General features: G+C 36.3%; 2 protein-coding genes across 2 annotated transcripts in view; both read right to left on the reverse strand.

The window, feature by feature from the left end:
• Positions 1 to 796, reverse strand: part of CIP2A (cellular inhibitor of PP2A) — a 32,251-nt gene extending 31,455 nt beyond the window's left edge. The window contains exon 1 of the mRNA XM_026663977.2: positions 547 to 796. Coding sequence (XP_026519762.2) covers positions 547 to 648 — 102 coding nt within the window. The 5' untranslated portion in view covers positions 649 to 796. The remainder of the gene's footprint in view (positions 1 to 546) is intronic.
• A 5,033-nt stretch (positions 797 to 5,829) lies between these two features.
• Positions 5,830 to 11,953, reverse strand: LOC113409783 (SH2 domain-containing protein 1B-like). The gene is made up of 4 exons (XM_026663978.2): positions 11,698 to 11,953; positions 10,659 to 10,722; positions 10,102 to 10,276; positions 5,830 to 6,054 (listed from the first exon to the last, which is right to left on the reverse strand). The coding sequence occupies exons 1-4, from the start codon at positions 11,829 to 11,831 to the stop codon at positions 6,017 to 6,019; spliced, it is 411 nt and encodes a 136-aa protein (XP_026519763.1). The 5' UTR covers positions 11,832 to 11,953; the 3' UTR covers positions 5,830 to 6,016.
• Positions 11,954 to 24,219: the final 12,266 nt, after the last annotated feature.

Genomic DNA, 24,219 nt, shown 5'->3' on the forward strand with positions numbered 1-24,219 from the left:
ACCACCACCCCGACTTTCCTACCGCCAAAAGATAAATATCAGTGTAGGTGGCTCAGGTGCATGAATCACAGTAGCCCTGACAGGCCAACAGCCGTAGAGCAGGGCCACGTCCTTAAACGGTTTTGGGAGTGGCTTCTTTGCCTGTTCCGGTAGAGGCTGACATGTGCTCCTGCCAAAACAAAATAATGGCAGGAGCTACCTACATAAAGGGCCGAGAATCAGTTGAGGACTGCGTCTTACATTCAGTTCTTCAACGATTACTTGAGGTCTTTGCTCTAGGAGCGATCAGGACATAACATATTAGCCCTTATCCACTTGGTTTATATATGGATCTTCTGCATATCTTTGAACTGTTCGCAAAAACGAAGCAATACTAGGGGGAATTGTCACGGAAATGTTTCGTTATCGCTGAGGCAGCAGCAGGCCAGTTATTTGAACGCGCCTTAATTCTCTACCTATTTCTACTACAAAATATCCGAAAGTGGGAGGAAAAGGGGAAAAAAAAGAAAGCTTTAAAACGGGTGGTCTATCGAGACTGTCTCTCACCTCTAAACTCCGCTGGAGCAGCGCTGCGTTGGGCTGGGTGCGAGCAGCTCGGTACTGAGAAGCCGCCAAGAGCAGAGACTTCATACACGCCGAGGCGTCCATGGCCTCACCATCCGTAACGTCGGCCAGAGACAGCGTTAGCCCTCACCGAGCATTCAAACATTTGTATTTGGCGCCTTGGCCGCCATTTTGCCGCTGTTGCTCCAGTGAAGGAAAGCCTCCGGAGTTGGGCGGAAGCCTCGGCCGCTCTAGGAAGATCGCTTGCATGCTGGGAACCAAGTGTGGACGATCTTGGCGGGGTAGTTCTGATGGCCTTGGGCTCGGGGGTCGACCGCATTCATCCTCTCTAGCCGATGTGAAATATGGGCAGGCGTAGTTGAGGCCAGTATGTGGGATGGCTAGCCTATTTTTGCTTTCAACCAACGGCTTTCGTAAAATTCCGTCCGCGAAAACCCCACCGAAGTCAGACAGAAACCGCGTCCGTTTCTCAAAGCGTGTTCGAGAGAAGCTCTGCAGGGAGGGGTGATTAGACTAGGCGTTGTATAATACAGGCAGGTAAATCCAGGTTGAATTTTTAGAAGTTTACTCTCGATTACAGAAGGAAAGGGTTGCGGTGCCTTTGGCCTCGTTTTGTTCCGAGTTCCCCTCGAATTAAATATTTGTCCTAAGGCAGAGCGTCCCGACTCTTCATCGAGGATTGAATAGGGAGAGGGAGGGATTTAGTCTGCAATTCTATTCTCACCCGGAAGTAAGTCCAGCCATGCTTGTGTCTAAAATTGCTTTGACAATCCCTAAAAAATGCAAGACACCAAGCAAAAACCCACCAACAAATCCATGACCTTATAAACAGTAGAAATTCAGCATTGCTAAGCTGCACTGGTTGCATAGTTTTGCGGATGCAGTTTTCTGTGACCAGAAAGATTACTGTATAATAATTTACCAGATAATAATCGTAATTTGTCAATGTGACATTTAAAATTAACAGAGTTGGAAGGGATCTTGGATGTCTTCTATTCCAACCCCCTGCTCAGGCAGGAAATTTTATTCTGATTGGATCTTGCATTGTTTGTACAGTACTTTCCACACAATATCACTGCTGAGGCTATGGTATTCAATAGTTTATTAAATGACGTGGTCATCTCTGCAGGATGTTAATATATGTTATTATTTCTAAAGGTTACAACTTAATTTAGAACAATTAAGCTCCCTAGGATCTATATCCTGGAACTATCCATCCAAAGGTTTCAGGGTTTCTTGCCAAAGTTTAGAATCAGTTTACATCATCTACTATATTATTGCTATTGTTAATTTGAGATCACACCATCTTGTAAAAATGTATTCACAATTTTCTGATTCCATCCAGTTGTGGTTAGCTAGCTAGAATAAAACAACATGGGCAAGGATATTGAGTTTGTGTGGCAGACTAGGAAGCTACAATTATTTTGCTAATTCATTTCCTTAAGACTCCCAAACTAAAAATGATCTGTTATTTTTAGCAAAATTATGTATCAGATATGGTCAGTGCCTCTGTATGTAATGTGTCAAAATCAGTGTTCTTAATGTTATAAAATAAATCAACAAAGATTTGTGTGTGTTTGTGCGTACATATCTTTATAATGATGAAATAATACTCATAGTTGGGAAATGGAATACACTGGCTAACAACTCTTTATCAAGTGTCACACGCTGAACTAAGTTTTAGATAGCCTACTGTTTACTGATGACATTGCAAACCACTCCAGTAGTCTTGCTGTTTTGTCCCCTCTTTTCCCCCTCTCCATTGTTTTCTAGTTGCTTGTCATATCTGTAGTATAAGGAAGTATTTTTGTTCCCACTTTGAGCAGTCTTTATCAACCTAGGAATTTTTGAATGCTGATATTTTGCCATTCAGACTGTTTGCAGACTTTGAAAGATCTAGCTATCCTCTCACTGCATCAATTGACACAACTTTTTGTTCTAGCAAGATATGACAGAATGTCTGGATCTGTCATGTGGTTGTAATATTTTTATCCTCTCAGACTTCAACTCCATGTCTGCCTTCATTTTTTTTCTATATGAGAATGAAATATTAGTAATCCATGATAACAGGATCATTGTTACCATTATTTAGACAGATTTGGAAGAGGGGCTTGCTAACCCACTTTATATCCTTCCCATTTGTGGCCATGTTAAAACAACAGAGGTCATTTTTTCATATGAATTCTCTGTCTCATCTAAGAGTAATTCCTGAACAAATAGATTATATGATGAGTTAATTGAAGTCCACCACAAATAAGTGGTAAGTTGAAGATAATATCTGCTCTGGGCAGTTCTAGATGTGTGGTATATCTTAGTGATGGTTACAAAATATTTGTTATTTTAGAAAAACCTTAGGTTTACTTGCAGACATAGTAACTTTGGTCCTACATTGACATTTTTTTATCAAATAAAGAGGCAAATGTTTCTGCTGTTATTTCCTGTGACATAATTTACAAACCTTATGTCCTGGCTGATAAAATCAACCAATATGAAAGTGTTAAATACTGTGTAATGGAAATGATAATTATTTTCCACAGGCTTCTGTCTTTATATACATAAAACTTAAATTGAAAAGCAATCAAAATAAATTAAAAACAATCAAAAATATACCCAGCTAAATGTTATCATCATCATAGATCACTAGCTGTTTGAAATGGAAGTGATATAACAATAGCATATGTTCTATTGCATTTTAGGTGAAGGAGGGTAAGAGGCTTAGGGATCAACTCTCATGAGAAAAGATTCAAACATTTATTCCACACAAGAAAACAGATCGGATATTATGAGATATGCTAAAATACATTATTTTGTTTTATACTGCTCCAGAGTTTTAAGATTTGAAGCAATGGATTGTACTTCTAAGAAAAATAATTCAAAATTAACATCAGGAGTAACTTCTTGATAGTATAAACTGATAAGAGAGTTCTTAAAGCCAAAGTAGTTGTCAGGATTCCAGCAGTTACTCCAATTAAATCATGAGCCTTGAGCCACACTCCCAAAACTAAAAAAAATTTATTTGAAGGTAACATTCTATGTTCAGCATTTACCTGGCCATAGCCAACTCTGAGATACGTAATTCACTATCACCCTTGATCCTGCTTTTTCCATCAACCCTCTGGGTATATCATCCAATGAAAAACATCCATAGCCAGGAGTCATTAATCATGTTCTCCAATTAGATTTTTGCACGGCAGAAGCTTCAGTCATCTAATCAGTGTTCGAATGGAATGTACTTTCGATTCCACACTGCCGCCTGCTCTTTAAAACTCCCCCCCCCCTTCTTTCTGTTGTCAACTATAAAATGTGTATACAAAATGTTTTATGAGTTGACATTAGTACTTGTTAAACAACACAGCACTGGATATTCTGGAATTGGACTAAGTGACTTTTGAGGTCCTTTCCAAATTCTTGATTCTTGAAATGGCTTCACCCCCAATCCCCAAAACTAAAATGAGTAGCATTTCTTCATGAAAAAATTTGGAAACTGACATTCTCATTGATTTTCTATCATTAGTGTTAGTGTTGCTAACACTATTTCATTTGTGTTCCTAACACTATTTCATTTCTCTAAAGAAAAATTGCACAAACAAACATGTTATCTGGAAAAATACTTCATTTATTTTTTATAGAGATGTATTCTTCACAGTTGATCAAGATATTTCAATTCACAGGATAGATTATAGCACATTAACATGGATAAAATGAAAAGAACACTTGAGTACAATATAATTTAAAAGTGTAAAAGTTATTAGCAGAAAAAAGAAGATGGTAACTAAAAAAAGGCTTGCATGAAATTATATAAAAAATGTAGACATCTATAAGGCTCAGCTAAAAACCATTTTACTTCAATTTCAAATAATGTACTGTGAGGATACAGTGATTTTATTCATACTTTGGTAACTTTTTAAAAAGTTAGAACTATGTCTAGTTTAATAATGTAATTTTAAGTTAAAAGGATGTATATAATTTTTCAAATTTAAACTCATTTCTCTGGCATACTGTCCCTTTTTTGCATTCTAGTACTTTTTTAAATATTAGTAACATGCCAATGTTTTTACTAAAAGGAGGGGGGGATGACGAAACTCTGTAATAGCTTTACTTTAACAAGAAAATGAATTAGTGGAACTAATCAAACATTTTAATGATGTTTTTCTTTTCTAAAATGCAGCTTATTTAAAGCGCTAGATGTTATGCATTCTATTTTTCATATATAAACTAAAAAGAAAGCATTTTATAAGAGTTCCTTGAATTCATACTGCATGCTACCTGCAACAATTGATCAATATGTAAAATTCCATTGTAAAATACCATCAAGAAAAACTATATGCAATTGTATCTTTCCTTGTATAGTGACACTTCACCCAAATAAAATTATGTAGTTCAAACAATTGTTGGCTTCTTGGTATCTTCTTGAGTTTCCTTTTCTTCCTGCAGACATTTCATTTACAGGCTAGGTGACATCATCGTTGCATGGAGCAGGGGTGTCAAACTGGTGGCCCAAGGGCCGGATGTGTCACGTGCAGGCCACATCCACCCCAGTGAAGGGAAAAACAATGTGAAACGTTATGTGAAGGCAACGTGACACCGTGAGTTTGACACCCATGGCATGGAGGAGCAGAGTTTGCAGGTTTCTTTTATGCAGAAATATATATGCAGAAATAAAATCAAAGAAGACTAAAGACCCACAATTTAACCCTGAAGCACATGTAATCTTTAAAAATACAATTTTAGTAAATAAAAAGTTTTCTGAGAGGGCATAAGCTATTAAGGTAATTGATCTTTCCAAACTTTGCCTCTTGCATGGACATGATGTGGCATGATAAGTGAAGCATTTGGCTTTCTTAACTTAATAATTGGTAATTACTGTCAGTGCTTATGCTACTTAACCAAATCTTGCACAGCTACTTGATCAGCCATATAAACTTTCTTAGGATTCTTATGTTTATTACTGTGATCTTAAAACCTATACTCCATGAGATTTAAATATATGTCTGTTTTGTAAGTGTTACTTATAGCAATGATATTGAATATTACTAACTAAAATAATTTAAAAATTTATAAACATCAAAGATCCTTGCCTCTCAAATATAGTAAGTTAAATAGTGCAAATAAAGGAAAACTTAAAATGAAAATACAATGAGATATTACAATATGGAAAAAGCTATCACATTTTTGTGGTATAAGCTTTTCAGATGTCCACTTCATCAGGTCATAAAGTGACCATTTACAGAGACACATGTATGTACTTGGTACATGGAAAGAAGATTATACAAGTATGTATGCATTTTATAAAATGTGCCTTTTTACACAAACAAGCCAGCCAGCAAGTAAAAATTGGTATTTGTCACAGAATTATCCAAAGTACAAACAAACATAGAATCCAGTGAAGTGAATAGAAGAGTTTGCACAGTTGTGATCCACAGAATGCCCATGCTGAAATGGAGTGAACAGATTAATCAGGCAAGACGTTAATGTAATCTTCACAAGCATCTGGAGAGAGGATAAGAAAAAAAATATTACATTTCTCTAAATTTCAGTGCAAAAAGTTATCAGTATCATTCATATTCACAATGTGCTGCTTAAATAATGTTGATTTAAACACAGTAGAAAGATAATTTACTGCATAAGACTCAGTCAAATGAGGATTCTATCTATTACATGACTACCTTACAATATACAATCCAAGAGGGCAGAAACCTGAATGCAGAGCAGAAATCTAGCAAAGATGTAAAATGATTTTTTTTTTACCTCACACATCTATTCCAGTGTTGGGATTCAATTTTTTTTACTACTGGCTCTGTGGGCATGGCTTAGTGGGCATGGTGTGGCTTGATGGGCATGGCAGGGGAAGGATATTGTAAAATCACCATTCCCACCCCACTCCAGGTAAAGGATACTGCAAAATCCATTCCCTCCCCACCCCACTAACCACGTTTCCATCTCTGTTCTCCTGTGCAGGGCAACAAAAGATGATCCAGCCAATCAGCTGGGATTCGGGAGGCCGAGAATGGATGGGGACGGGGCCAGTTAGAGGTGGTATTTGCCAGTTCTCCAAACTACTCAAAATTTCCACTACCGGTTCTCCAGAACTGTTCAGAACATGCTGAATACCACCTCTGATCTATTCCTACTTTTGCTCCTTTAAATTCTGGTTCAATTATGTTTTCAGTGTTAAATGTAGCTCAAGTCAAAATCTTAAAAGGCTTGTATCTATGGCATGTTTTATCATCCCTCCATAGCAAATAACTTCTATCCCAATATCTCCAACATCTCCTTTTATTTCCCCCCAGTCTTATAGAGATATGTATAACTATTTCACTTTGTAGGATGCTGTCTACTTCAGTTGTAGTGCCTCAATATAGAAAAGCAACACTTCCAATCAAAAGTCAGAGGGCAGTTCACTTTGGCAGGAATTTACTGTACTTCATTCAGCAGTCAGTTCCAATGTAATATCACTCCAATGTGACACTGAGATATAGAGTCCTTTTCACACTCTGGAGGGGAATTGACGTTTTAGTAAAACCAAAGCAAAGCTGTTTTTTAAAAGAATTTGCATACACCCACTATGCATATTGTACTTGCTTCGCTTTTTTATTTTGAAACTGACATAAAAGGAACTTTTTTTCCACTGTAAAGATGAATGAGATTATAACAATGTGAATTTAAATTTGACCTGTTTACATACTGCCTAACTCCAAAATTATTCTGATGACTCACAGTATGGCAGAGTATAAAATACAAACACAACTCAAAAAGTCAAAACCACCACCAACAAAATAGGACAATATAAATAAAAATATGGTTGACTGAGTCTTCCATTTTTCTGAGGTTGGTAAATTGAGGACCCAGATTGTTGGGGGCAATATGCTGGCTTTGTAAACCACTTAAAGAGGGTTGTAAAGCACCATGAAGCACTATATAAGTCTAAGTGCTATAGTTGCTATGCTTTTATGCAGGTAGACCCTGACTTAGTTGAGACCAGTTTTTCCATTAGCTGTTAGGTGAGCCACTGCAGCAAATGCATGTGCTTGATTTTATGACAATGTTGCCATGATTGTTAAGTGAAATCACTGCAGTCATTAAGTGAATTGTGGTCAGTAAGCAAATCTGGCTTTACCCATTGACTTTTTTTTGCCTGGAAAGGTTACAAAGTGCTATTTATTTATTTATTTGTTTGTTTGTTTGCCGGCATCTTGTTTCAAAGCAATCACATGACCCTATGCTAATGAAATGATGCCACTTGCATATGATCATGTGACTAGAGGGTGCTGCAATGGTCATAAGTCACTTTTTTCAGTGCCATTGTAACTTGATGTTTGCTAAATGAATGGTTTGAAGTCAAAGACCAGCCATATCTTTTATCTAGGGTTGACCTTGAGAATGCAAAGGATGTGTGTGACCCTTGACCTACAGGGCATAGTCAGATGTTAAAGTATTCTCATCAGTCCTTCAGCGGGAGAAAAGTATGCGGGCACAAAATTTGCTGCCTTATTTGCCAAGCAGTTAGTAATGAGGTTAACAGCTGGCCCTGTCTTTATTGTTTTAATGCGGAACAAGTTAAGAAGAGGGATTGATGATTGTCCGTAGTTTTATTGTCCCCCCACCACCACTGCTCCACTAAGCATGTCCAACCAGCAGGATCACAATAATCACAACCATTCAATAACCTAACAGGGTGGCCCTTAGGTGGTACTTGAAATGGTGAGTTTAACAACCTCGCATGTTGGCCATTTAATAGGAGACAGTTGTGTACTTGCTTAAAATGTTGTCGGCTCACATTAGTTCACATGATCCAGAGAGGAGCCACTGCTGACTTTTTAGACTGAATCTAAACTGGTTCTTCCTTCAGAGTGAAGATTTTTTCTATCCAAACAAGATATAGCAGCTGTGGCTATGAGAGCTTTTGAACACCTTTGGGTACTATGTCAGTTGCACCCATTCCTGGAGTAGGAGTCCTGCTCACCATCACTCATGTCTTTGTAACCTCCTGCTTAGATTACTGTAACATGCTTTACATGGGGCTATCTTTGAAGAGCATTTGAAACTTAAACTAGTGCAAAATGTAGCTGCATGGGTAATAAATGTGCCATCTATGTGGCACGTGTAAAATCACTACTCCATGAGCTGCACTGGCTGCTGGCGTATTTCTAGGTGCAATTCAAGGTACTGGTTGTCATTTTTAAAGCCCTACATGGCTTGTATAGGTTACCCAAAGGACTGTCCTTTTCCAAGACTTTCTACTCATCCAACTCAACTAAATAAATTGGGAATGCTGCAGATCCCATCAGCCAAGGAGATGGGAGATGGGAGATCCCATCAGCCAAGGAGATGGGAGACTGGCAAGAACTATAAGACAGGACTTTTTCTACTATAGTTCTTGTGTTATGGAATATTCTCTTCTCAGAGATTAGAATAGGCTCAACCATTTTGGCCTTTTGCAAAGCTTTAATATCTTGGCTATATTATCCAGACCTGGAATGGGTCCTGGTTATTTGGCTTTACTATTAGTAAATTAATTATATCAGTTACGGTTGTACTTATCTTGTGGATGTTCTTATTGTTTTAATGTTTCTTTTATTATTTTAATTGTTTTATACTTTTAGAATTGTAAGCTACTCAGAGTCACTTGATTGAGTTGAGTGATTATAGAAATTGAAAAAAATAAGTATCCAGTTTATGAATTAATTTTACTGGTAAATCTGAAAGCAATTAATATTTACTAATTTACCAATCTGCCTAAATTTCATGGGCTCCCTCTAAATAAATTCTATTTTGACAAGGGAACAGTGTGCAGGTGTTTTGCACTGCAAGGAGAACGAAATATTGATAGTTATTCAATGAGAGTTTTCTGACTAGAATTCCATTCAGGGAATGCTATTGTTACAAGCAGAAGCAAGCTCTGGACCCACTATTGATTTTGGCCAATACTGCTAATTTATATGCTGAAATTCTATTGATAACAAGATAGGCATTTCTGCTATGGCTGTGAAGAGACTCTGATCTTCTCTGAAAGTTAGGTCTGGGCAAAAAGTATCATATCTCATTGGTTCATGCAAAGGAAGAACCATGCATTCTATCACACCAGATCTAGTATGTGACTGATATGACAGTAATCTGAAAACCCAAATCCACAGCCAATACTTTCCTAAAATGATGTTAGTTCTGGACAGTAATAGTTACAGCTACTTCCAATCCCACAATGCTTTTAAAAATACTGCATATGCGTTATCACTGCACCTAAGAAAAGAATTGCCCGTATTTTTAATAACAATCCTGTAAAGGATTCCTCTAGGTAGATTAGAATCTTTCTTTCTTTCTTTCTTTCTTTCTTTCTTTCTTTCTTTCTTTCTTTCTTTCTTTCTTTCTTTCTTTCTTTCTTTCTTTCTTTCTTTCTCCCACCCTCCCTCCCTTCCTCCCTCTCCCCTTCCCTCTCCCTCTTTCTCATTCATAAAGGCAAGCTTTAGTAATCTATGCTGATAGTTTCTTAATTTGAAATATATAAATATTTTACCACCTTTATAATTATTTATCTCTTACCAGGATCCTCATATGCTTCTTCTTTAGTGACATACACTGTCTGAGTTTCTTGATAGTAAGGACAACGATTTACAGGGTAGCACAGATTGATGACTAGGCCTTGATTTGGCTTTTTGTAGTTGTCAATTAAACAGTTTAATGTTCTGAAGACATGTCTTGGAGTACCTTCAGATGTCTAAAACATAAGCACATTGAAGCTAAATTTACATTTAATTCAAAAACATATTAATAATTTATTTCATATCCAAAAGATAAGTAATGACAGAAATAGATTCATTTCATATATTATTATATCTAATGTAGCATGTCTTTAAAATACTCCCAAACTATGACCTCTAGCATCTTTTTATATTAATACAGAATCAGAATTAAACAATATTATTCATCACAATTTAAAATGCATGAAGTTAGAAAAATAAGGTAATCTACGCACATTCTAGTTTAACATGCCTCTCCTCCTTCCAACTGGTAAAATTGCATGAAAGTCTTGTAGGAGTCTATTAAAATTATATTTCTTTACATTTAAGGAATAAAGAATAGATTATACATTTTCTTACCTGCATCATAAAATGTCCATTTCTTTTCCTGAAGATTCGGTAAGTGTAGATAAGATGTTCATAACTAATTTTTAGAATGGAAAGTGTATTAGTGAAGGGTATGTTTGGGTACTGGGAAAGTAAAATACACTGAAGAATCATACGCTTAAAACTGATAACCATAAAAAGAAATATGCACAAAATGTATAAATTTGTCACAGGCAAACACAACTGTAACTTAATTAAGTTTTAGTTTTCTAGAAATAGGTATCAGCTAAATAAATAGGAACTTTTTTGTGATGTGAAAATTCTGAACAAATATACAAATTAACCTCTTCAGAGCATGTAAAAATCTGTTCTGGGGGAGAAAAAAATTAGACAGACAGACAGACAGACAGACAGAGATATAGACAAGTTAAAAGAATTATATTTGGTTGACAAATCAGTATGGAATAAGTACGTATACTTGCCTCTAAATAATTTTTATAAATACAAATTGCCTTTAAGCTCAGTAGCAATGACAATTGCCATTACACAACCAATTGAATTCGTACATGAGAACTGGCTTTCATATATGCTATGTATATTATCCTACATATCTGTTTCTATACCATACATCATTTGGAGAAGAGATGGTGAGAGCTGGTGGATAAAAATATCCTGATTCAAAGTGTGTTATAAGGATATATCTTGAATTTGTAATGATTTGAAATGTATCACCTCCAAAAACAGCATATAATTTTATGATATGTTTATTTCTATATTTAACTTTGGGGTAGATATACACTGCGGTTTATGATAAAGCAGAATAAGTATTATGTATACTCCCACTAGATATATGTGCCTGGAACAATTTCCTCACTTTCTGAAAACAGATGGTAGTTGGTTCTCAAAAGTGCAAGTATTTAAAAATGCAACTCAGTCCATAAAACATTAGTCATGTTTAAGTGTCTTTATACAATACCAGATTCAATTAAACATGTGCATTTCTTCTAATAGAATCATTTCCTTTAACAATAAAAAGAAGTTATTTTAATTATATAAAAGTGGAAGTACTTACAAAACACACAGGCAAAGAGCACCAGGTACGCTCTCACTGTCTCGTAGTAAAAAGCTTCCATTTATTCCTACTTTGCTCAATAATTCTTCACACTTTTCTTTAGTTATATTTCCATGAAAAAATTGAAATTCCATTTATGTATAAAACTGTTTGCAGATTAATTCTTAAGAGTCAGCTAAAAATATAACCTGTTCTCTACTGAACTGTGGAACAAAGAATATTTAAACTGTTAAGTGTGCTATCTCTATAGTATGATTTGTTGTTTCCCTTATGCAAAACCTAGATGGGTAACACAGGAAGTACTAACTGATAAATAGGTTAGTCATCACCATGGCTGTTAAAACAAAGATCTTCATTTCTTTGGATTTTAGTTAGTTAGAACAGGAGGATATGCAAACCTTAATCAACATTATAAACTATCTAATGTCTGTTTGAATTTGTAAGGAAATACGACACAGGCATGTTGAATCCAGAATGGACTCTGATACGTGTATAATAACTTAGTCATAAATAATCTATAAAATAGTCTGCTGAAATCTATACTTGCAAAATATGTTTGTTCCATCCTCACAAAGAAGCAAAGCTATTTTGTCTTAAAGTAGCAGGCCAATAGAACTGAGATATTTTGCAAAGTATTTAAAAAGAAAAAAGAAAAGATATAAAGAAGGAAAACATACAATGTATAATTTCAAAATTCATATAAAAAGATTAATGATATAGTTTGGAAATATCTTTTAAAAAGAGAACAATGGATAAATCCTATGACACAAGAATCAAAAAAGTTATAGCTGAATTACAGAATTTATGGTTCCATATAAAAATAGAATGAGCTTTTTTATTTAGAATAAATCAAATATTTTATATACAATTCTTAGAAAATTATGTGTTCAACAAGTATAGAATAATTTATGTATTTAATAAACTGAGTTAAAAAGTTTAATATTGAACAAATAGCTGTTAGACTTAGCTAACAGAAGAATAAGTGTTAAGTATAATAAGTGTTAAGCCATAACAGTAATAGCTAAACATGCAAATGATCTGCATGCTCCAGTCCTAAAGCACACAGTAACAAAAATGAGATTACAATTAAATATAAAGAAGGTAAATAACCAGCCTTAGAATCAACAGAGAGATTCTGAAATAGTGTACAGCTTCTGCTTTTTACTATTAACTATCAATCAGCAAGATTTTCTGAGTTCAGTTTGTCATGCTCTGGCTATCTTCTGCTTGGATTATTGCAACATGGAAAAAAACACAAAAAAGAAAAATATTGCAAAGAAAAAATAACTATAAAAAAAACCCAAAATACATAGACAAATGACCCCCTTTTTATCACAACAAGTATAAAAAAATTAATAACTTATGACCTTCTCTTAAAATACAACAATTGCTGTCTTCTTCCCAAATTTCAATGTCTTACTTATAAACAAAACTTCAGCATCTCAGGCTCTATCAGCAAAAACCCATTGGTGTTGGAGACAACAGCAAAGCTTTTTTAACCTTGATCAAATAAACCAACTTTATATCCCTTCCTTTTTACTTTCACTTTAGATCCTTGAAATAATGTTGAATTTGAGTTCTTTCCATTTTTTTCCCTGTCACAATTTTTTTAAAGCTCTAACAAGCCCCTTTTGTAAATCCAGAAAAAAAATAATCCATGTCATTCTCTTGGCTTGTTATTTGTATATCCTTTTTAATTATTAAAACATAAGTCAGTTTCTTTTGTGTAGCATCTTTTTCTATATCATTTTTGCAGCATGTCATTTTTAAATCCACTTTCAAATCAATATCAGTGTTTGTCTGGTAAAACTTGTTCTTCTTACATACAATCTTTTAAATGTTATTTTTTGTTGTTTTAAAATTTTATTGAGGTTTATTACAGCATAAAATACAATGAAAATGAAGATGACAAAAGAGGGGACACTTTTTTCTTTTCTCCCTTTTTTCTTTTGTATCCTGCACTCCTCTCTCCCCTTTTCTAGAAGCAGACATTTTTAAAATTAAGTATTGAGTCCATTGTTCAAAAATATCTTTAATTAAATCCAATGTTAAAATAGTTTGCTCCACTCTGTCAGATTTGTTCTTTTCTACTTTAATAATAATATTTAGTTCCTTCTAGTTCCCTCTAGCGTCCAAACTTCAAAGAGTCATCCTATCCTTTTTTTTAAGAATTCAAACCAAAAACATTTTCCTAAGGTTCCTAATAATCGAAAAGCAGTTAATTAATTTCTGAAATTTATTAGAAAAGGAAGAATGCAAACCCAGTGTCCTTTCGAAGGTGACAATCATGGTTTCAGCAATATAACTATTCCGTCATCTCCAGAGCTCTAATTGTGGGCAAGAGGAATTATGAAGACTCAGTCTACCTGCTTTTACCCAAGCCATCTTCAATTTGCCATTTCCTTCCTGGAATTCCAACATTTGAGCTAGGTCTTCACATAATATATCCAATGTAGGATAATATTACCCTGGTAGTTTGAGCCCTGAGAGAGGACTGGGCTGATTTGTTCAATGACCTATTAGTTTGTTTCCTTGGCTGTCTGTGGTATTCTTAGGAGTTTTCTCCAACACCATAGTTCAAAACTGTCAATGTCCTATTCTTTCAGAGGTCCAACTTTTGCTTTCTTAGATAATCACAGAGAACACCAATCCTTGCACTATTTTGATCTTTGTAGGTATAGACACATCACAACACTTGAATATCTTTTCCAAGGCCTTCATTGCTGCTCTATTGAGTAGTAGCCTTGACTTCTTGTTCCTTACTGTTGATGGTTACTTATAAATAGCTTTGATAGGTTGGTAGTTTAATAAGGCATTCTACTGATTGATTATTCATGTCAATCTTATAGATCATATCATCTTCCCATATATGGAACAGATGCTGCAATTTTATATAGTATTTAGTAAAACAACTCCAGAAGCAGTAGAAAATCAACAAAAACCAAGAAGGATTTTGAAAAGCTACAAAAGTGCTTTCAAACTATCTGATTCAATTCGCTATTTTAAAATAGGCCCCCACACAAGTTCACAGATCTACTTCAGTGCACTGATTTTATCAAAGCACAACATCAAAGCCTTGCACTGCACTGCACAAATAGTTTTGTAAATACATTGTATGTGGTTGTCAATCTTGTGAAGCAAACCAGACAGGAAATACAACTAGATGAGCTAATTTATTTTATTGTAAGCTACATTGACAGAACCTAGCAAATCTGAATGTACATTCCCCCCTCTTCCATTTCTTTTCTTCTCAAGAAACAGAGTCTCTTCTGAACCTATTGCCCTGCCCATTATCTGGCTGTGGGCTATGCTTCCTGTTATCTGATGGTTCCCTTGGCACCAACCCTTTGCTCAGTCTTCCAAGTTCATATCCACATACCGGTACCTTTACATGGTTGATTAATAAAATCAAGAGAGGTCTGGGGGCATTTTAAAGGTTTAACAAATTTATCATGTCATGAAACTTTTTCATTTGGTTCCTGAAAGATAATAGATACTTTTTATACACATAACGATGGTATGTGGGTTTTTTGTATGTGGGGAAAGATTTGAAGGCAGTAAAATCAAAGGAAGTGAAATGCAAAATGCACCAATTGACAGATATTCAACATTTGTTAAATTATCATAATTTACAAAGAATTTCTAATCAGAACAAAAATAATGAATCTGTAAATTAATTAAGATTAGTCTGATAAAACCCCTAGTCTGATTCATGACAAATCCACACAAATGAACTACTTTTGTAGTTCAGCTGTTTCATATTAACATTTACTTTTGAAATTCTTCATTTACTGTATTTATGATTGTTTAAGGTTAATAAACATATTGAATATTGAAATTCTCTCCTGCTAGTTTCTAAATAATATTTCAGAGCTCTAATTTATGTCCTTTTTCAAGCTGGTCATTGTATTCTATTCAAAATTCATATTGCTTCTTAATAATAGCCAATAATATAGTGAAAGTTGTGCACATGAAGTATTCATTTGGGGGCTGATTTTATTAGGAATTTTGCCTGAGAAAAGTAGGAAAACATAATTTATCTCTGATTTTGTTTCAATGTCTAATCCTTTATTGTTTGATAAGCAACCTGTTGCAAGTGACTAGCTCCTTTATTTCAAATGGGACCTGTGACCCGTAGGTACTACTGTGAAAGAGGAACTATAGATCTCTAAGAGATCTTTATAGAATTTGTGGGCTTTTTCTATGAAATAATATTCTTTGTCATTGGTGCGTTTCACAACTGAGTCCAAGAAGAAACCCTAAATGTATCTTAGGCAATATGAATAGAAGGGACTGTGGGGTAATGATCCCTTGAGATGAAAAGGCTTCACAGTGGAGAAGAGGGTGGTAGAGTTTATTCACTAGAATAGATTTATTTGTGATAAGTCCTGGTATTTTTTCTGTCAAGTTTGTTCTGTAGTAAATTTTTACTATATACTAGCTGTGGAAGAAAACTAGATTTTCAAACATACAGTACAATCCAATCTATTAAAATGTTATCTCCTTGTACGCATTTTCTTTGCTTATTTTGATAAGGTGTAAGAATAAAACTTAATGCAAGTTATGTAACTCTGTTTTTTTCTGGCCTCTCAATTTTACTGAGTAGCTTGCCACTAAGTTGTCACCTTAAGTTAGCGATTACAATTACTGTGAGACAAATCTATTAAACAGGGGTCTTCAAACTTGACAGCTTTAAGGCTTGTGGACTTCAACTCCCAGAATTCTTCCTCCAGTCATGTTAGCTCAGGAATTCTGGGAGTTGAAGTCCACAAGTCTTAAACTTGCTAAGTTTGAAGAGCCTTGTATTAAAACGAATGGTTATTTTTAGCTATAGCAATAGATCATATAAGGTGTGGTGATGACCTACAGTTAGGTCGATTGTTACCCAATTGTTTTGTTTTTGCTTCTTTTATTAATCTCTGTATACACAGGCTTGTTTGTGATAATTTTTTCTAGATATTTCTGGGCTTGATTGACAAACAACATCTGAGCTGTGAAATGTATGCTGTTCATAAAGCTTGGTTGTTTACTTCTGCAATTTAATTATACCATCTTTTCAGCTGTCCTATTTATTTATTTATTTATTTTATTTATTTATTGAGTCTATGGCTATAATAACAAGTAAATGGAGAAATAAATAAGATTTATTTACAGGATTAATTCAGTTTACTAAGATGTCCTTTTAGTATCTCAGCATGCAAAACGCTGTCTCTGCTTCTTGCATTTGACTTTGCTTGCTGCTGTCAGGCAACAGTTCAATGACACCAAGTGACAGAAATACTCTTCACTTACCATGGATCTGAAAAAACAAATGTGAACTGGATTCTTAACTTTTCATCTACTTCTCTACTTCCTGTTTGGACTGATACGGTCTTACTTTCTAGCACAGTTGTGTCTTTCCCCCTCCTCTATTCTTCATTTTGGTAGAAACTACAAAGAATGAAATAGCGAGGCTGCTATGTTTATAACATAGCAGGTGCTTCATCATCATAAACTACACTGGCATGTTAGGTTTAGTATGTCTTAATTGCATCTTTATTGGTATCTTAGGATGTCTTTATTGGGATCTCATATTTTTGTTGTTTTCTTAGACTCTTGAATTATTTCATGGAGAATTAGGAGCAAGGCACTTTAAAGCATTTCAGGTGCTACAAACAACCTACACTATTTGTGAGGGATAACAGCAGTACATTTGGAAGACTATTTTTTATATTGGAAGAAAAATAAGCACTGTTCTTAGAAATACAACACTGAACTCTTGAAAAGAAACAGGAAGTGCATAGGGTTCTTCTCAGGAAAAGACTGAAGTGAAGTGGCAGGGTTCAGGCATATGGATTCCTTTAAACATTATAAGAAACTTTAATTATCTAATTTTATCTAAGTTCAGTATAATAATTGCAGAGGAGGAGCTAGATGTATGATATTGGCTTAGGGAGGTACAATTTATTTATAGCATCTGTCCCATAGCGTCACATGATGAGAAGACCTGCATGTACAAGCACAAATCTACATATGAATTGCTACAGGAAGTTTAATAGATCAGGGATTTTATTTAATTTATTTTGGTCATAAGAAACTGAAAGCAATAGTGTCAATTACTTGCTCTCTTTAAAGCGGAGCAATAATGTCAAATCAGTTTTCTTACATAATATTCATACATATTAAATTGCTCTAGGAAAGTATTTGCCAAAATATACCTCTCTCTGTGTGTATGTGTGTACATAAGATTCAAGCACAAAAAAAGCTTTAAAATTTTTAAAAATCCCTTTTTTCATCTTGTTCTACAGATTCTATAGGTTTTTTTTACAAGCATAGCATAAATAATAGATATTATATTGGATTAACAAAGAAAAAATGGCAGTTCAAATGGGCTTCCTGGCAGCTGGGTTTGAAATCCTGCATGTCAGAGGCCTGCAAAAATAATAAACAGCAAGCGTGGGATTCTACCTGGTCGGACTGGTTCTATAGAACCAGTTGTTACAATTCTGTGCAGTTTGGAGAACTGGCAAATTGCGTCACTGGCTGGCCCCGCCCCGTCCAGTCACCCAGGGACAGGATTCAAATTTCTTAACAACTGGTTCTGTGGGCGTGGCCTAATTTTTTGGGGTGGCTTGGTGGTCCTGTGACTGGCTGGGCATGGCTTGCTGACTGGGTGTGGCTTGGTGGTCACATGACTGGCTGGGAATGGCTTGTATATAAATATTGTAAATATTTAATTTTTTTATTAAAAAAGAGCAACTTTTACCCAAAATAAGGCAAAGCAGGTAGGCAGATTGAGTTGCTCACAGACTCACAGATTCACTCAGGGATCTATCTATCTGCAATCTGCTACCTGAGTCTGCACTGAAATATAGAAGCTTTAGTCCTAAGGAAGGTTCAGCTTTGCTTTTAGATTAGCTAGAAAGCAAGAAATCCAACGATTTCCTGCTTTCTAGCTAATCTAAAACTCCCGGCACAGCAGAACAGCTGATGGTCGGGGGAAAAAAAAGGAAAAATAGCAACTTAGCAAGCAAGTTTGATGGCATGCATGCCAGGTAAGGAGTGAGTGGGAGGAGAGGGGCCAGCCAGTGGTGTAATTTGCTGGTTCTCCGAACTGGGTAGAATCATAACAACCGGTTCTATAGAACCAGTCTGAACAGGTAGAATCCCACCCCTGCAGTCACCTCTTACCTGGCATGCACGCCATCCAACTTGCCTGCATTGTGCCTTCGCCTAATTTTTGGTAAGTTGCTATTTTTCTTTCTTGTTTCCCGACGGTCAGCTGTTCTGACTATCAACTGTGCCAAGTTAGATTAGCTAGAAAGCAGGAAACCATCAGATTTCCTGCTTTCTAGCCAATCTAAATTGCTGTTGTACTGCTTTGCCTTTGTCCAGGAGGCTCCCCTGAGGCTCAGCCAGGAGTGCTATTCAGGGGCTTGGAGGAGAAGGGGCTTGAGAGCAGATCTGAACCTTTCTTAGGATTGAAGCTTCTATTTTTCAGTGCAGACTCAGGTAGCAGATTGCAGAAAGGTAGATCTGTGAGTGAATCTGTGATTCTGTGAGCAACTCAATCTGCCTGTCTGCTTTGCCTGATTTTGGGTAAAAGTTGCTCTTTTTTATTAAAAAAATTCAATATTTACATAAATATTTACAATATTTACATACAAGCCACGCCCAGCTAGTCACGTGACCACCAAGCCACGCCCAGTCAGCAAGCCATGCCACCCAGTCATATGACCACCAAGCCACACCCACAAATTAGGCCACGCCCACAGAACCGGTTGTTAAGAAATTTGAATCCCACTGCTGGTAAACAGCAAATTCCTAGACATTTATTTTTTTAAAAAAAGAGGTGCTCTGGAAGGTAAAATGTTTTTTTTTTTAAATGAAAGGTTTAAATTGATAAACTTCCCTGTTCTAAGCAAAGATCATAGCCACAGTGCTATTCCAATTCTGCTATTGGAGAAGAATGGAATTTATTATGGTTCATCGTGAGCATTTGCTGTGTTGAAAGTACAATTCTTTCTTTGTAAAGTAGCCAATGAATGTTTAGCTTAGCCTGCAAAAAATAGAAGTGTTCTATCACAAACGGGCTGAAGCACTTAAGGCAATACAAACATGGAAATGTATACTTTGGAAGTGGAGTAGAAAAGCTTACCCTGACATTATTTTGAAGGTAAGGATTAACAAAAGGCAATGTCATTCAATTCTACCTTTCAGAAATGATTCTCTGTGGATTCTGTTTCTGCAAGAGATGAACCGGGCAATGATTTATGCTCAAATTGTGATGTAGTTAAAATCATGCTATTATTACTAGGTGCAGTTTGAACTGAAGAAATGGTTTTGGAAAGCTAAAGAAATAGTTTGATCAGTATTTTCTCATTTCAAAGCACATAAACATAACATACGAGTGCATTTCTTTGAAAAAAAGAGCAGAGGAATACTTAACAGATAACAGATAATCGGAGTTGGAAGGGACCTTGTAAGTCATCTAGTCCAACCCTATACCATTTCTAACAAATGGCAGTCCAATCTCTTCTTGAAAGTCTCAAAGTGATGACAACTTCCGAGGGCAAGGTGTTCCATTGGTTGATTGTTCTTACTGTCAGAAAGTTACTCCTTATTTCCAGGTTAAATCTCTCCTTGTTCAGTTTCCATCCATTGTTCCTTGTCTGCCTACAGGTGCTTTAGAAAATAGCTTGACCCCTTCCTCTCTGTGGCAGCCCCTCAAATATTGGAAGACTCCTATCATGTCTCCCCTGGTCCTTCTCTTCGTTAGACTAGCCATGCGCAGTTCCTGTAACCGTTCTTCATATATTTTAGTCTCCAATCATCTTGGTTGTTCTTCTCTGTACTTTTTCTAGAGTCTCAACATCTTTTTTATAATGTGATGGCCAAAACTTTATTAATTTGTCCCTATCAGTGGTAATTTGAAGTAGTAGATGGAGAAATATTAATTTCTTTTCATCTTTTCATTCTATTTTCTCCATTAAAAACATTTTTATTTCCTCTGAGGCAGGTGGGTGGTTAAGAAATAGAAAAACAAACAAACAAATAAATTAAAATAAACTAAAAATAGACCACTGAATTATCATCAATAGGATATTACCATCTGCTTCAGAGAATATTATTCAAATAGCCCAAATTTACCAATGAACACCTTATAGCATTTATTCTGTGGCAATGACCATGACAAAGAGCTCTTAGCACATTGTTTAACACTAAAATAATCAAACAACAAGCAAAAGGCAATTAGCATATTTCCAGTAATATATTGGTTTGGCTGTAAATCAGTTAACTGGTAATACTAGAGCCATGGGCTAGGAATTAGGCAGAGGAAGATTCTACAGACAAAGCATCTCTGTTGTTTGGGGATAGTTTCACAGGCTTTCTTTTTTTACATCAGCTAATTTTAGCATTCTGCATTGGGGATCCTCAAAGAATAAAACACAGAAGTCGGATCAACAGTACACAGAATGTACTCCTCTTCACAATGCACATTTGAGATTTGGGAGTTATTTGCATAACCTCTGCAACTTCCGCTTACCCATAAATCCTGTCACAACATAAGTATGCAGCAATGCCTATAGGCAGTTGTGGGCAACTTTCAATCAGCCATGACTTATAGCTGTGACTTAAATTAACAAAGAAGAGAAGGTTGGTTGCATACAGTACTGTAATCTGAGGTGGAAATCCTCTATGAGAATCCAGGAATTATAAATTGAAGATCCTTTTACAGGAAAAGGTATCAAGAAAGAACAAGAATGTAAAGTTAAAGGTATCCAAATCCAGGAGTAGAGATTTGTGTCCAACCTAGAACAACAGCAGGAATTCAAGGATTCTTCTATTTCGAGGAGTGGATGTCCTTTTTTCTCAATGACGCATGCCACTGAGTCATTTTAGGGAGTTTTAGGGCTTGTCACGATCTCAAATTTCAGGATTCAGGATGCCCTTTAGAATAGCTGTCCCCAACCTTTTTGGCACCAGGGACAGGTTTCATGGAAGACAATATTTCCACAGACCAAGTGGGGTAGAAGAGGAGTGTGCAGCCTAGATCCCTTGCATGTGCAATTTACAGTAGGGTTCATGTTCCTTTGAAAATCTAATCTGTGGTGATTTGAGGTGAAGCTGAGGTAGTGGTGGTAGCACTGGGGAGCAGCCACAAATACAGATGAAGCTTCATTCTCTTGCCCGATGCTCATCTCTAGCTGTGCAGCCCAGTTCCTAACAGGTAATGGACCGGTACTGGTCTGTAGCCTGTGGGTGAGGGACCTTTGCTCTAGAATATTATCCCTTCAGATATTAGATGACCCTGACTCTGCTGGCCTTTTTAAAGCTTGTCAAGACTTGATAATGTGCCCGGGCCTGGGATGCTGAGTATGTTAAGAACCCCATTTCTTAGCTATATTAACATGTGTGGCAATGGTTTTACTTGAGGACCATATCTATTTATTTTAATTATTTTATGTTTTTATGATATAGGGCATGATATAGAGTAACTTGTTGAGATGAATGACTGTAGACATCAAATAAGTAAATAAATGTTGTTTAAAGCAGTAACCTGTTGTAGACCTGAGTCATTATTCTCAGGTGGGTACAGCTCAGTGGTGGTATTCAGCCGGTGCGCACTGGATCAGGTGAACTGGTAGCAATGATTTGGCGTGGGTCACTGAACCAGTAGTAAGTTCTAGCTGGCCACACCCCTGACCTGGTCACCCGGTTGCCACTGGCTCACTTGCCCCACCTGCCCGATGCTCTCTCACCCCGCCCATCTGACACTCGCCCCTTAAGGTATTTCTTTTTTTCCCCTCCCGACAATTAGCTGTTCATACGATCAGCTGTGCCAGGATTCCCCTTGCTGAGGCCCAGGAAGGAAAAAAATGGATGGAGAGGCTCGTCCCCCCTGCATTTTTTGCCTTCCTGAGACCCAGAGGAGCCTTTTGGAAGGAAAAACACCCCTCCCCAGAGGCTCCTCTGAGGCCAGGAAGGTCCCAAAATGGAGCATGGAGGGGTCTGCGTGCCCCTCCCATGCTGGTTTTTTCTTTCTAAGCCCCAGAGGAGCCTTCTGAGAACAAAAACATCCCCCTCCAGAGGCTCCTCTGAAGCCAGGAAGGTCCCAAAATGGAGGGGGGTGCTGTGTGACCGCTCCAGGCTCAAAAAACGGGCGGGGTGGTGGCTGCAAAAAACCAAAAAAAAAAGCCACGCCCACGGAACCAGTAGTAAAAATGTTTGAATCCCACCACTGGTACAGCTTGTGACTCACCAGCTTCAGGCTGCGAGTGTGCAAATGTCACTGGCACTGTCTTCACAATTAGCTGTCCAATTGAACTTTTGGGGATAATGATTACTGAAGAAATTGAGGACTCTCGGAAGTACACTGTTTCAGAACAAATTAAACTTGACGACAAGAGTATCACCTAGTTTGCTTTTATGAGATCAGTTTCTACATATGTAACCTGAGGACCTGGAGATTGTATTTAGAGAAAACTGAATTACTGATTCTCTCTCATCTTGGCCTTTAAGAACAGTTTGGATCAAGTGACCTTCTAAGGAAACTGCTTATCTGAAGACATTTCAGCCAAGGCTCAATCTCAATCTCCAGCTGTAAAGTTCAAGGATCATGGATTTAGAAAGACTAAGATTCAGGGAGAGAGTTACTCAGGCTAATTTGACTGAAGACCAAATAGCAAAATCAGTTTGTGTTATAAAGAGTTCTGTCTGCATGAACAAATATGGTAAAATCAGTGTTCTGTCTGCAAGCAAATATGATAAAATCAATGTTGAAGTCAAAGCTGATCAGTAGGATACTTGGAAAACTATAGAGATCTATAAGTTCTGTAGCCTTGGTTTTCTTTTCTTCTGGAAGGGAAGACATCTATATTTTTCATAAGGCATTAAACAAGTCCTCCTTCTTACTTTAGCAGCAAGCAATATTTTAAAATATTTAAAGGCATCTTTAACTATAGGCTTTATTCTTTGGGCCGCATTTCAGGTTGATTTTATTGTAGTTTTATTATAATTACTACTGCATATTGATTACTACCTCTTGCTTATATATTTATTCATACTCTAACACAGCAGGTATTTAGAGAATGAAGATAAATTGCTTGCTAAATAAACAAGCTATTGTTTGAAGATAGATGGTGTTTTTCTTTGTACAGGTTCTCTCCTACAATCTTACTTTAAAATAATATAATTACTAGCTAGTGGCTTTGGATTCAAATACAAAAAAGGTTATGTCTTGAGATCATTAAAGAATATTTTTCCTGGAGTTCGTTTGTCAGAAAAAAAAACCTCCTTATCTAAAAACTCAAAAGAAAGCCATTTTTCTTGTTCTGGCAGTTCCTTGCTTGACAAAGTGCTTCTCTGAAAGATTGAGTGGTATTGAGATTGCCATCATTTTAGCACCCTGGGATAAAAATTCCTTATTTGCATATGTACTTTGAAATATTACATGGGCTTATTTAGTTTCCCCTTTTTAAAGTTTTTTAATATGATGCTTTGAAGCATTAGAATTTGATGTAAGCTTTTGTAAGCTGCCCT

This window comes from Notechis scutatus, chromosome 5 (genome assembly GCF_049901735.1).
Source record: "Notechis scutatus isolate UNSWTSFEM ecotype Mainland chromosome 5, rNotScu1.2, whole genome shotgun sequence".
Classification (NCBI taxonomy): domain Eukaryota; kingdom Metazoa; phylum Chordata; class Lepidosauria; order Squamata; family Elapidae; genus Notechis; species Notechis scutatus.